The sequence below is a fragment of the Scyliorhinus canicula genome, chromosome 7, assembly GCF_902713615.1.
Source record: "Scyliorhinus canicula chromosome 7, sScyCan1.1, whole genome shotgun sequence".
Taxonomy (NCBI): Eukaryota; Metazoa; Chordata; class Chondrichthyes; order Carcharhiniformes; family Scyliorhinidae; genus Scyliorhinus; species Scyliorhinus canicula.
The window spans coordinates 129978245-129993593 of record NC_052152.1 but is presented as its reverse complement, the minus strand read 5'-3'; the positions used below and the strand labels follow the sequence as shown (position 1 = coordinate 129993593).

At 46.2% G+C, this 15349-nt stretch overlaps 1 protein-coding gene across 2 annotated transcripts in view; it reads left to right on the top strand.

Moving 5' to 3' along the window:
* The window catches only part of rtf2 (replication termination factor 2), a 264358-nt gene that overhangs the window by 10623 nt on the left and 238386 nt on the right, over positions 1-15349 (top strand). For both annotated transcript variants that reach the window (XM_038802923.1, XM_038802922.1), the window contains exon 2: positions 5991-6085. In XM_038802923.1, coding sequence (XP_038658851.1) covers positions 5991-6085 — 95 coding nt within the window. The remainder of the gene's footprint in view (positions 1-5990; positions 6086-15349) is intronic.

Below are 15349 nucleotides of genomic sequence, written 5' to 3'. Positions count from 1 at the left end.
AGACAAATGGAATTTTGTCCTTCATTGCTAGAGGGATGGAGTTTAAGACTAGGGAGGTTATGCTGCAATTGTATAAGGTGTTAGTGAGGCCACACCTGGAGTATTGTGTTCAGTTTTTGGTCTCCTTAACTTAGAAAGGACGTACTGGCACTGGAGGGTGTGCAGAGGAGATTCACTAGGTTAATCCCAGATCTGAAGGGGTTGGATTACGAGGAGAGGTTGAGAAGACTGGGGCTGGACCCGTTGGAATTTAGAAGGATGCAAGGGGATCTTATAGAAACATATAAAATTATGAAGGGAATAGATGGGATAGATGCGGGCAGGTTGTTTCCACTGGTGGGTGAAAGCAGAACTCGGGGGCATCGCCTCAAAATAAGGGAAGTAGATTTAAGACTGAGATTAGGAGGAACTTCTTCACCCAAAGGGTTGTGAATCTATGGAATTCCTTGCCCAGTGAAGCAGCTGAGGTTCCTTCAATAAATATTTTTAAGATAAAGATAGTATTTTGAAGAATAAAGGGATTAAAGGTTATGGTGTTCGGGCCAGAAAATGGAGCTGAGTCCACAAAAGATCAGCCATGATCTCATTGAATGGCGGAGCAGGCTCAAGGGGCTAGATGGCCTTCTCTTGCTCCTAGTTCTTATGTTCTTATGCCATCCTCACAGTGAATTTTACCTTCTCTAGCTACAAAAACTCCATCAAGTCACCTAGCCACGCTGTGGCACTAGGTGGTGTCGCCAGCTTCCAACTCGGCCGAATCCGCCGCTGGGCCAGCAACAAGGCAAATGCCAGAGTATCCACCCTCAGCTCCAGCTGGTCCAACACCCAAATATAGCTATTAATGGACAGAGCTGTAAATTCATATTTAGGATGCCGATGTGGTGCTCAAAAACGACCCTCATTAACCCACCAACTTGGGACAGGACCAAAACCTGAATGTGTGGTTCGTTGGCCCTTTCGAGCACTGCTTACACCTATCTTCAACCCCTTCAATAAATAGATTCACCCTGGCATTGGTGAAGTGTGTGCTGAACACCACCTTGAGCTAAAAAAAAATATTTTTTTAAATGTTTCCAATTAAGGGACAATTTAGCATGGCTGGCACATCTTTGGGTTGTGGGGATGAGACCCATGCAGACACAGAATGTGCAATCTTCACACGGACAGTGACCCAGGGCCAGGATCGCACCCGGGTCTTTGGCGACATGAGGCTGCAGTGCTAACCACTGTGCTGCCCCATCTTGAGCTGTATCAAACTCCACCTTGTACAGGATAACATAGCATCCTGTAAAGGTTCTCATTCCACACCTCCTCCAAAATAGGTCTCGACTCCTCCCATCTGGTCTTATCCTATTCTACTGGAACCTGCGCTTCCTCCGTGACCCGTCCATATTACCCTGACGTACTGCTTTCCTCCAACCCCAAATGGCGTCTCTTTTTAATTCATGTTGTAAACCAAACTATGCCGTCTAATGTTCCAAAGATCTCGGATGAATACCCAATTTATGTTGTGACATGCTGGGCTGGTGAGTGGTCAATGGCAGCCCGACAGGCCCTGGTGTCCCAACACAAGTGAATTAACCAATAATTTGTATAAAATTCCAGAAATCGTTGGCCCTTGGCGCTCAATGGTTTACCAGGTTAGTAAATTGAAACACAATTACTGTTTATGGAAAACATAAATAAAGATGAAATGTGCAGTAATTATAATGGAATAATGGCAAGCTACCCTATTACCCCACCCTTTTATTTTTCCACCCTCTACCCACACACACGACAAATAAACAGAGGGGTGGAAAGGGGTGAAAGTAATAGTGATTAAGGTAGAAAATGGATGATCCTTGCTTTCGATGTTGAATTATTTCAGGCTGTCTTCCCTGCTGTTGTTGAAAACTCACCACTATTCTTAGAATTCCCCCCTACCAAAAAGGGCCGACATTCTAAATGGTGAACAGGGATTCTCACTCCTTGACTCTGATGCAGGCTTCGGTGGGTGCTATTCAGGTCAAACTATATTTTCAAGGTCTCTCCCGGTATAACCCATACCTTCACCGAAGATTTCATCTACTTACCACTTAGTAGCATCGATCCTGAGTCCCGCATTGCTAAGTAAGTAAAGTAGACTTCGGAATAACCACTGTTTCAGGTTAAACCTTTTTAGTTATTTTATTATTATATATTTTTTTCGTTTTAAAAGCTGCAACCACTTTCTTTACAGAAAGGTAAAAAGATCTTGCTTCTGGATCCTTCTAGTTGGTTGAAGGGACCTTCAGGCCCAACTTGACAATCAATCTTTTTAAAATCTGGTCTTCTTTAGATGTATTCGCTGGTGAGCTCGGTTGCTATGTCTTGTCGATCCCATGTACTGAGCTATGAAAGCTAGCTCTGCTGGCTATCTCTGAGCTGATTCTGCCTCCTCTTTAAATTCTAGTCTTTCTTAGATGTATTAGCTGTTTTAGCTCGGCTGCTATGTCTTATCTTTCCCATGACCGAGCTGACTGTAAGCTGACTCTGCTCGCTTCTCTTGTTCCTTCTTTGCCTCTCTCTCTCTCTCCCTCTGGTTCTGGTAGTTCCTGCTCTGGTCTCTGGGTTTATATTCTCTTTCTAACAGTTATTAAGTTTTTATGACTTTATTGTAAAATAACTATTATTTCACTTTGATTGTAAAAAGTATCTTTGATCTAAACATTCTAATACAACTAAATATTCATTTTGACATGATCTCACCTCTCAGGTCTCTGATTACATTGTTTCCTTTGTGATGTTCAAAGTTCCTTTGTGATATTCAAAAATGCTTTGATTTCAATAGAGGTGTGAATTTTGGTTTGGTTCCTGTGATTTCTATAGTTTTATTTTCCAATTGTGTCCCCAGCTCATAATTTTGACTTTGATGTTGACTTTAAATTATGTTTCTCGTAGACTGATAGTCTCCAATTTTCTTTGATTTACCTGGTGTTCGCAGAACTTCACACCTAGAATTGTCACCAAATTCAACTGAACCTCATCCTTTCCTTTCCAGCTGCTTACTAAGATAGTTAATTTCAATTAAGGTGTGAAACATTGCTTTTAGCTGTATGCTAAAATCCACTTGGTTATAACTTGAAAGGTTTACATTTATCACTTAGCTCAACTAAAACTCTCTTCCATGCTTATCCAGATTCTTACTAAGATAGTTACTTTCAATGAAGGTGTGAGCCATTGCTTTTAGCTTCATACAAAAATCCTGTTTTGTTTGGGAGAAGGAATCTGCATTTTATAATCCTGCTCTTTGCAGCTGTTATTAACCCTTTGTGGGATCTTGCCCTGTATTTTCTCATGTTTCTCTCAGACCAGATGTTGCCAGACTTCCATGTTTCAAATGACACATCTTTCCATATTTTGAATTACACTGCACGTTGAATGATCAAAGCCACTGGTGTACAGCTGGCGATGGTCTTCTGGCAGTAACATTCATTCAGTACTCACAGGCAGACACTTTCTAAAAACATATTTTATTCAAGGCATTTTCATACATATCAAAATATGAGAACAACAACAAAGTAACTAAAACAACCACAATCTGCCTTTCCATTTCACCCCCTTACCCCCTCTCTCCCCCCCCCCCACTCTTTGCGGAACCTCAATCCTCCTTAAGAAATCAATAAACGTCTTCCACCTCCGAGTGAACCCTTCTACTGACCCTCGCAGAGCGAACTTGACCTTTCCCAGCCTCAGGAATTCTGACAGGTCGTTCACCCACACTCCCGCTTTCGGTGGCGCCGAGTCCTGCCATCCTAACAAAATCTGCCTCCGGGCTATCAGGAAGGCCAAAACTTCGACCTCTCTCATAATCACGCCCCCCACAGATTCCCAGGCCCTACGACACCCCAAATATCGCCACCTCTGGACTTGGAACCATCCTCAAATCCGAGAACGCCTGCCAGAACGCCCTTAGCCTTGGACATGTCTTGAACATGTTAATGTGGTACGTCCTCCCCACCTTGCGCACCGCCCACACCTATCCTCTACCCTTGCAAAGAACTTGCTCATCCTCGCCACCGTTATATGAGCCTTATGTACCACCTTAAACTTCATGAGGCTTAACCTTGCACACGATGAGGACGCGTTTACCCTCTGCAAGGCCTCTGCCCATGTCTCTGTCCCCACCTCCCCTTTCAGCTCCTCCTCGCATTTATTCTGAATGTTCCCCGCCAGGGCTCCCTCCCACTTCCTCAATTTCTTATATATATCTGACACCTTCCCCTCCCCTATTTCATTCTTCAACAAAACCATGTCCTGCAACCCCAGGGGCGGTAGCCCCGGAAATGACAGCATCTTCTTTCTGACGAAGTCCCGAATCTGCAGGTACCTAAAGCATTTCCCCCTGGGCAACATGCACTACCTCCAAGTCCTCCAGCCCTGCAGATTTGCCTCTATAAACAAGTCCACGAAGTGCTCAATCCCTGCCTGCTGCCACCCCCTGAACATCAGCATCGCTGGCGCGAACCTATGGTTATCACAGATCATTGCTCACACCTCCAGTCCCAAATGTTGCCTCCACTGCCTCCACACTGTCCTCTTAAGGATCGACACCACCACTGGACCCGCCAAGTGCCTGGCCAGCGAGAACGGTAAAGGCACCAACAACAAAGCCACCAAACATGTTCTCCGACACGATGATGCCTCCACCCACACCAGCCCCTCCCCCACGGCCCATTTCCTCACCATTGTAATGTTCGCCACCCAGTAATAATTTATCATATTCGGGGTAGCGGTATTTGTTTGAGGGCTTTGTTGTTGCTGCCTTTACCGTTCTTGCTGGCTAGGTACTCTGCGGGTCCAGTGACATAGTGATATTGTCATTGGACTAGTAATCCAGACCCCCAGGGTAATGCCCTGGAAACCCTGATTCGAATCCCACCAGGGCAGATTGTGAAATTTGAATTTAATAAAAAATCTGGAATTAGAAATGAATGATGACCATGAAACCATTATCGATTGTCGTAAAAACCCATCTGGTTCACTTTAGGGAAGGAAATCAGCCGTCCTTACCCAGTCTGGCGACATGTGACGCCAGATCCACAGCAATGTGGTTGATTCTTAAAATGCCACTTGGTTCGAGGCGATTAGGGGCGGGGAACAAATTCTGGCCTTGCCTGCGATGCCCACATCCCAAGAATGAATACATTGTTTTTAAAATCGGCACCGCCAACCTCCGCCCCGTTCCAAAAAAGCCCGCCGCACTCACGGGGCTAGAGAGACACTTTAACCTTTTATTAAACTGGGCCTTCAACTCAAAGGTCCACATTGAGACTACACCTTTCGGAAGACTCTTTATCTTGCATCAAACCCATACTCCAGCCTGAGTTTTAATGTCAATCCTTTGCAGTTTCACTGAAATGACATCTAGCCTGACTGGGGAAAGAAGAGTTCTAAGACTGGATTTTTTTTCGAAAGAATTCATTCGTTCTTTGAGAGAGATACTTCCAGCTTCTGAACTAAAAGCAAAACTAAAACAACCCAGCCTTACTGGGCAGCTCATTGGCGGCCAGCCAAGTCAGTCAAATTGTTCCAGAACCTGCTTGTTTGAATTAAAGGCTGCTTCTTAAAACCACAGGTCACTGCTCCTGCATTAAAGATATAGGTTGCCTTTAAGACAGGTCCCTAAATCATCCATAGGTGAAAATTGTAATGGTAAAAAATAAAAGAAAGGGAAAACTGAAACCATAAGGTTTAAACAGGAGAATCCTTACAATTAGAAGTGGAACAGGGAATGTGGATTGACAGGGATGTTATTTGTAATTGACTCGATTTACTAATGACCAATTTCCCTACATTGGATTTTTCAATTCCTTTAATTTGAAAACATTTTCAATTCAGTCAGTTCAAAACCTCTTCTCTTATACCTTTATTGCAAATCATCCCTCTTGAGCTGTAATATAGATTTCATTATTTTATTGCGAAACAACACTGCCATTCTGTATTTGAATTGGTTTGTGCTTCTTTATCAGGTTGATAAAAATGCTGCTTTGGCTGCCCGCTGGAATTACTGTGCCATCAGTCAGAGACCACTGAGGAAACCCATCGTCGCTTGTGAGCTTGGAAGGTAGGAGCTAAATTAGGAAAATATAATCAACTGTGTGTATTCATCAGAAGTCTAATAGAAGTATCTAATAATCCAAATGTTTTTTATGGGCAGTGGATATTTGACACTTTCTGAAACCTATCTCTGATGCCTCCCTGTGAATATTTTCTCACTGGCAAGATACTTGGGACAGAATTTCTCTAGCAATGGCGGCAAGAATTGGAGTACTACTCACAGTGCATTGACCACAAATGAGAAGCACTAAGGCGGTCCCTACTGCTTCTGAGGAATTTTAGAATTTATAAACCCACTGTTAACCTTTCAAAGAGTGAAATGAAAGACATTTTCTTAAAGACGCGTTTCGGTCGTCACTCTTCAAGTATGGTAAAGGAGCAGCAACAGAATTATTTTGGAGAAAATGTTCTGAGATTTTTCAGCAGCTCAAGTGTTGCCACCTCTTTGTGATTTCAAGGCTCAGCTTAGCCATAGGCTCAGGAGCTTTCATCGAGCATGTGGAAAGTCAGCTGAGGTTACAGTGGTCTGAAGTATTTGCCCTAACTGGAAGAGTTCTGCCTTTGTGTTGTCCGTTTGATCTGGAAGCTTATTTGGTACCACGGATAGATATACTTGAGGAGTTTGTTGGGACTCTAATCGGCGTTGTGTGGTTGGAAAGTGGCAGTAAGGGGTAGCTGGTCGAGTGTTGGTGGAGCCCTGGGGAAAGCATTGCATTTGGACGTAACTGGATCATTTTGGGTGAATTACAATTTATCTTGTTTGTTTATGGGATGTGAACATAGCTGACAAGGCCAGCATTTAATGCTAATCACTAATCGCCCTTTAGAAGATGGTGATGCTCCACTTTCGTGAACCACAGTAGTCCACGTGGAGTAGGTACACCCACAGTGCTGGTGGGCAGGAATTTCAAGGACTTTGATCAAGCGACAGTGAAGGAATGACATAAAGTTCCAAGTCAGACTGTTGAAGGAGATTAGCTTGACTTCCAGTGGCGACATGTAGCAGGAAGTCGCATGTTGGGTGGCTCCCGCCAGAGTCCTCGGTTTTTGGCCTTTATCACCCGATTTTAGGGAGAATGCAGCTGGAAACATATCCCAATTGGAAGTCGATTATGAGAGGATGTCTAAGAACCAAAGGGATTTTGAAGGGGTGGAGGCAGCTCTGGGAGGCGTTGAAGGCAGTGGTGTGAGGAGAGAGAATTGCATATAAGGTGCACGCTGATGGGGAGGAGCACCAGTGGCTGGTGGATGACACTCTGGAGGTGGATGGGAAATATGTGGAGAACCCCACTCCCGAACTATTGGCTAATAGGAAGAAGCTGCAGATGCAGTTTAATTTGGTGACTATGGATAAGGTGAGGGCAAGGGGGGGTCGATCTACAAATATGGAGAGAAGGCTAGTACCTTGTTGGCTGGTCAATTGAGGTGGCAGGCAGCTTTCTGAGATTGTTCAGGTGCGGGCAATGGGAGGTGGGCTAATAGCTGCGCTTGAGAAGGTGAATAGGGCATTTGAGGCATTCTCTGTAGGTCGCAACCACCAGAGTATGAGTTTGACATGGGGGAATATTTTCAGGGTTTGGAGTGTCCTACATTGGATGAGGAAGATTGGGAAGGTATAGAAGAGCCACTGGGGGCAGAGGAAGTTGGAAGGCAATCGGAAGCATGCAGACGGGCAAGGCGCCGGTACCAGGTGGATTCCTAGTGGAATTTTATAAAAAGTTTGTCGACTGGCTGATGCCACTGCTAGTGGAGGCATTTGAGAACTCAATGGTTCGGTGGTCACTCCTGGAGATGATGATGCAGGCATCTATCTTGCTCCTTTTGAAGAAGGATAAGGACTAAGTGGAATTTGGGTTGTATCGGCCAATCTCTTTATTGAATGTGGACACTGAATGTGAAGCACGGTTGCAGGAGATCGTTGTGGCGCTGGACACAGAAAAAGGTCTTCCACAGGATAGAGTGGAATTATTTGTTTGTGGTGTTGGAGCGGTTTGGCGTTGGGACCAAGTTTGTGTCGTAGGTGAAACTGTTGTACAAAGAACTTGGGGCTTGTGTTCACATGAATAGTATGAGCTCAAAGTACTTCCAGTTGCACTGGGAAATGAGGCAGGAGTGCCTCTATGACCCCTCTCTTTTTTGCATTGGCAATAGATCTGTTGGCCATCGCATTGAAGAATTCGGGGCAGTGGCGGTGGATAGCGAGGAGGTCTAGGTGGTGGAGCATAGGGTGTCCCTGTACCCTGATGACTTGTTACTGTACATTTCAGACCTGGTTCTGACAATGGTGTGGACAATAGCGCTGTTGAGGCGTTTTGGCCGTTCTCTGGGTGGAAGTTAAATCTTGTTAAGAGTGAGTATTTTTCGGTTACCCTGCCGGAGAAGGTAGCTGGGGGGGGATTGCCACTTGTTTGGCAGGCACCCGTTTTAGGAACTTTGGGGCGCAGCACGATTGGGCTCAGCTTTGGGAATTAAATTCCACAAGTCTGGTGGGTAGGGTTAAGGCTGACCTACAGTGGTGGGACAGCCTCCCCCTGCCCTTGGCAGGCTTAGTGTAGTCCGTGAAGATATTCTTTCTGTTCCTTTCTAATGCATGCCGATTTGCTTGCCAAAAACTTTTGTTGGAGGGGTAGAGAAACTGATTTCTGCCCCCTCCTTCCCATGTTGCCTCTCCAGCCCTTCCTCCTCTTTTTCCTCTCTTTTCTTTTTAACTTTCCAGTTCCCTGTCTACTCATTGTTGCTGGTCTCATACAGGTTCTTGAGCAGGCCGACAAACTACCCGCATACATTTAGGAAGCTTTCCTCCGACCCTCGCATGGCATATTTGATCTCCAGGTGGAGAAATGCTGAGAGTCAGTAGCCAGTCTGCAGCTGTGGGTGGTGCTGCTGATCGCCAGCTGAGTAGGATTCTCCAGCGTGCGATTAGGGATGCGAAAGCTAGGGAGTGGGCTCTCTTTCATGTGTAGTTCTGGCTGCTCTGATACCCCGAAGATGACCACATTTGGGTACTGCTTAACCCTCACCCCTACAACCTTCGACATAGCCTCGGAGAAGGCTGTCCAGAACCCAGCATGTTTGGGACAAGCCCAGAACATGTGGATGTGGTTGGCCGGGCCCCTCTGGCACCGTTCACATTTGTCCTCCACCACCGGGAGTTCTGGTCAGATGTGATCTGTGCACCACTTTGAACTGTGTGAGGCTGTGCTAGAGGAGGTGGAGTTGGTCCTGCTTAGTGCTTCGCTCCAGAGTCCCCACTCCACATCTGTCCCCAGTTTGTCCTCCCATTTCTGTCTGGTCTTGCCAGTGGTGTTCGGGCTCTGTCCATATATTTTCCCATCGAGTCCCACTTCTTTACTGTCCGTATTCATCAAGCCCTCTAATAGTGTGGTCTCCGGGGCCCAGGGGTACCCTACTGTCTCTTTGCGGAGGATGGGCTTTTTTTGCAGGTGTCTCATTTAGACCCTTGAGCCTGCTCTGCCATTCAATAATAATTAAGAATCTGTCTGTCTCCTAAAATTTACTCAATGTCTTGGCATCCACCATATTCTGGGATAGTGAATTCCATAGATTCCCAACCTTTTGAGAGGAGTAATTTCTCCTCATCTCTCCTTTAAATCTGCTACCCCTTATCTTGAGGGGTTATCTTATCTATTTCGCTCTAGATTGCCCTTCAAGAGGCAGCATCTGCTCTACGTCTACTTTGTCAGTACCTTTTTATCAATTTTTATACCTCCGAGGAGACCATCGTTTTCACAGCACAGCTGTCATCCCAACCGTCCACCAACGCAGAGACACAGAACTTGGTGGGCGACAGTACTGGACAGCTTCTTGGGGACAATCTGATGAGGACCACACAGTTGCTGATGGACATCAGGTGGAGACAGGAATGCCCAGGCAAGACTGCCGTCAGAGGTCTCTGGGATCCCAGTCTGATACTGAGCCTCTGGACTAGGTTTACCCGGAGCTGATGCAGCCCCTATGGTGCGGCTGTGATGCTCAGTGTCAGTGACACTCCAGCACGTCCCTCACCGTTTGGAGGGGTTTCAGAGCCTACAGGTGCCAGAGATGTCGCCAGCAATACGTGGCACCGAGGCAAACACTGCTAGGGTGATGACCACGGTGGAGACGGTCAGCACCATTAGTGAAGGTGTCCAAGGCATTGTGCAGTTGGTGACGGCCATGGCTGAGGATCTCAATAGAATGTCCGCCCTGCTAGGGAATGTCACCCAGTGTGAATTGCGCTTTCATGTATCTGATCGTCAGTCCAGAAGTAAAACACTCGAACACGTCAGTAACGAATATTCGTTTATTTACGGCCGGGACAAATCTCTAAGCAGTCGGGTAACCACCTTCGAGAAGTGCCAAAATCCCAGAATAAGGACGGTATCTTTATACATCTTACAGCTTAGGGGTGGTCCCCTTAAATTCCTAGATACACCTATGATTTGGCAAGGATCCAGAACATGTACATATATGGAATTATTCTTCGAGGTCGGGAGGTTATTTTTGACATAATCATTAGCACAAGTCACTATTAATGCTGTTCACAAAGGTCTTTCTTATCCCATGGCCATATGGCTCAACTCACTCCAAAGACAGTCCCTCTTACATTTCAATGTTTATTTGTTCCAACTGGTCAAACGAGCTTAATTACGTTATCTCTGCAATAAAGTAACGGTTCCCATTCATTCCATTCTTTGACTTTTTGACCTCTCTGCTTTCACAGATGCGGGTCAGAACATTAATTAGTACCAAAGTCACACTCCCTGTATTCCATCCCATAACCTTCTGACATCTTTGCTTTCACAGATGCCGGTCAGACACACTCCCTTTATTTCATCCCTTGACCTGTTGACATCTCTTTCACAGAGCTTTTCAGAACTGTTATATTAACCCTATCAGCGAAGTTCCAAATGAAATCCACTTCTACATTCCCCCCTTTGATCATTCCTTGATCACATAACACTCAGGATACTTTAGATGGAAATGAGAGCGAGGCGGAGGTACTCCTCCTCTACTAGGCTCCGGCAGGATGCCACTTCCTCATATAGGTCAGGGGTAGGTGGAACCAGTTTTTCTTTTTCGTCTAGGGCGGATCTCTGAAGCATCTGTGGTAATGCAGTGGCACCCAAACGGTTGCATAGGCATTTCACACCAGTAGCTATGATACAGAGCAACAAACAGATGGTAACGAAGATAATGAGCCCATGGAATAGGTAAGTGGCCCAAGAATTGGACCACATCCAGCTCCACCAGTCAGCCTGACCGGCGAGTCGCAAGCGCTGTACTCCATCTCTGATATGGGTTACCAGACGCGTAATATTCTCTGAACTGTCTGGAATATAACCCATTCAGCCGTCTGTTCGATCGAGAAAGGAACAGATATCAAGGGAACGCCTCCATGGGCATGGGTCGGGACCTGTGTACATACCCAGCAAGAGGAGACACCCACTTTCTTAGCATAGACATAGGACATAAACAGAAAAGGATTTGCCGTTACATGGTGCGTTGCCCGCTTCCTTCTGGAAGGCGAGTAGGGGTGAGTAGTCCTTGATGGTAAAATTTGTACCCTGTCCTTATCAATGCACCGGTGGTTCCACCTGCATGTGCGGCGATCGTACATTAGAACCATGTACGTAATCAGGAATCGGCGCTTCTGGTCGTCGGGAGGACCGGTGGTTGGGCAGGTTTTGATAGCGGTGGTGATCCATCGGAGATCTGTCGTTGTTCCACATCGTGGGGTCCCTTCCCGGCACATGGGTGGGTGTCGGCTTCCGTACAGGCATCTCCTTCCTTCGGATGCAGCGAGAGAGAGCAGGGTGGCGAGTATTGTGACGGCGAAGAGGGGCCTCATCCTGGTACTCGTGTTCCTAGGACTTAAAGGAAAAGTTTAGAACATCATGGATACTTAATTAACTTACAATGGTGCATATGTACCCATGCGTTCCGGCCCTCCACTTTTACTGCAGTGGGGGTAGTGAGTAGAACCTGTAGGGGACCCTCCCATCGAGGTTCCAAACCTTTACGTGTCCAATTTCGAATTAGGACATAATCCCCAGGGTTGATGGAGACGTCATGAGTAATGGAGGGGACTTCTTCCTGGGTGGCACGAACTCGGGAGTGTAATCCTTTCAAAATTCTAGTTAGTGTTAATATATAATTAGCCATCTCGGTAGTCATGTAATGGAATTGAACATTCCGTGGAACACTGCTGTCCCAAGGCGTTCGAAAGGGTCTGCCATATAGTATTTCCGCTGGGCTTAGGCGAGTTTTTCCTGCGGGGGTGGCACGTAGCTGGAAGAGTGCTAAAGGCAGGAGTTTGAGCCAAGTGGCCCCAGTGTCTGCTTGTAGTTTAGCGAGTTTAGTCTTTAGAGTCTGATTAGCCCTTTCCACCACTCCAGCGGCTTGTGGTCTGTAGGCACAATGAAACTGTTGCTTTATTCCTAGCAGAGCACAGAATTCCTTATTGATTTGACCTATGAAGTGGGGACCATTGTCAGAGCTCAGCCGGGCTGGAATTCCAAATCGCGGAACAATTTCTCGCATTAACACCTTAACTACCGTCGAGGCCTTGTTATCCGTAGTCGGGTAGGCCTCGATCCATTTGCTAAAAGTGTCCACAATGACTAACACATATTTATAGCATTGACATCTTTCCAACTCAATGTAATCCATTTGTAGGGTCTCAAATGGACCCTCAGGTAAGGGGGTTGTGCCAGGATCACAGGGGACGGCCTTACCGGGGTTGTGCTGTTGACAGATTAGGCACCGACTGCTAATTTGTTGGGCCATTTCTTGCAGTCGTGGGTGCCACCAGCTTTTTAACAATATGTCCCCTGTGGCACGAGCTCCACAGTGAGTTGCAAAGTGTACACATTCGGTCACCCAGGCTGCTAATGCATCGGTCATACATGTTTGTCCTACCGGGGTGACCCACAGCTTATTTTCGATATCATATATACATCCTAAGTTTTTCCACATATTTACAGCAGTTGCAGGAGCGTCCTCCTGCATTTGGATTATGTCAGCAATGGTTGGCATAGGTTTTTCAGAGGGGGACTTTCCCGAGGGGGTTTTAGTCTGCCTCATCATTCTAGGCACCATTAGTTTTGCCAGATTTAGAAATTTCTTTTGCCTTCTCGTCCGCTCTCCTGTTGCCCGTTTCCACCAGTCCCGTGCCTTTTGTATGCGCTGCGCATTTTATCACCGCTATCTTGTCTGGGAGCATAAGGGCCTGCAATAACTGTGTTACTAACTGCTGGTGTGAGATGGGTGTACCAGCGGAGGTTAGAAATCCTCTGTTTTTCCATAATTGCCCGAAATCATGTACTACCCCGAAGGCGTATCGGGAATCTGTATAAATATTAACCTTCCTCCCCTGTGCCAATATGCATGCTCGTATTAACGCAAACAATTCTGCCTGTTGGGCAGAAAAGGGAACTTCAAATGCTGCTGCTTCTACTACGTCACCGTCTTGATCGATGATTGCATAGCCAGATTGTCTATCCCCCCTTTCGCCGACGGAAGAACTTCCATCGGTGAAAAAGGAACAATCTGCACTTGGGAGGGGTATATCGGAGAGGTCGTCTCGAACCGAGGAGACTTCCTGCAACAGTTGCAGACAGTCATGAGTTGGGTCGAGCATGTCTGTGGGAGGATGCGTCAAAAAGTCAGCAGGGTTGATAGTGGTGCAGTGGGCAAACTGGACCTTCGGGTTATTAAGGAGAGCAATCTCATATTTGTTCTGACGAGCCATCGTGAGATGCTGAGTCTGTAGCTGTCCCAAAAGGGCCGTAACAGAATGGGAACTATAGACAGTAATATCTTGTTGGAGGGTAATAGTAGCAGCCGATTGCAGGCTTTTGTAGATAGCTGCAAGAATTTGGGTACAGATAGGATAGCTAAGGGCTACCGGATCGAGTTTAGAGGAGTAGTATGCAACCGGGCGACAGCGGTCGCCGTGGCGTTGGGTCAGGGCAGCTGTGGCGCAGTCGGCAAGGACTGTGCAATAGAGCTGAAAAGGGCGATCATATAAGGGTTGACCAAGGGCAGGGGCCTGGAGGAGTGCCTCCTTGAGGCGGTTCTGCTAGTGACTGTTTGTGATCAGCGGGCACTAGGACCCTGCGGAGCCATGCAGTGTCAATTTCAACGCAGCAGTTTCGAAACTGCCCAGCACAAATTCTTTATCTGTTTATTCTGAGACCAATGTAGTTCTGAACATACTGAGTCACTCATAATACTGATCACATTCCAGGGGCGGTGGCGGAGGTGGCCGTGGGGGCTGTGGGGGCTGTGGAGGCTGTGGGGGCTGTGGAGGCTGTGGGGGCTGTGGGGGCTGTGAGGACTGTGGAGGCTGCGGAGGCTGTGGGGGCTGTGGAGGCTGTGGGGGCTTCTGACGTCCCCTGCAATTGAACAGATGTTCCTCATCCCCATCGTCCCCCTCCTCCCAACCTTGCTTCGCATTGCTGACCGGCGCCAGGGTAGGACTAGCATTCTTACGTTTCTTATATTCTTTACATTCCCTTTTTAAGACCTCTACTGTTTTAACAATTCCCCCTTTGGTGAGGCCAATACCCAATTTTGAGGCATTTGCCTGCCAGCTAGCCAGTATAGATGCATCTTTCATTAACTGACAGTATTCCCTCCACAAGGCAATTAATTTCTTTGCGGTGGGTTCTTGATAATACAGAAAAATGTGTCATTTGAAACATGAAAGTCTGGCAATATCTGGTTTGAGAGGGTACCGGGACAGATCCCACAACAGGTTAATAGCAGCTGCAAAGAATGCAGAGCAGGTTTCAGCAGAAACAATGGCTCACACCTTCATGGAATGTAACTATCTCAGAAAGCATCTGAAAAAGCATGGATGAGAGTTTCAATTGCATTAAGTGACGAATGTTTAAAACAGGCAAGTCTTTCAAGTCACAACCAAGTTAAATTTTAGCATACAGTTAAGAGCAAAGTTTCACACCTTAATTGAAATAAACTCTCTTAGTAAACAGCTGGAAAGAATGGAAGATGCTCAGTCGAATTTAGTGTCAATTTAAGGGGTAAAATTCTACGAACATCAAGTTAATTAAAAGAAAATTGGAGATGACCTGGCTACGAGAAACATCATTTAAGTCAAAATCAAAGGCAAAGTTATGAACTGGGGACAATTGGAAAATTAAACGATTTGAAATCACAGAAATAAAAGTTAACTATTGAAACGAAAGCATTTTTAAAATCAAATCTGAGAGGAGACGATATGCCCGAAATGAATAATTAGTTGTAG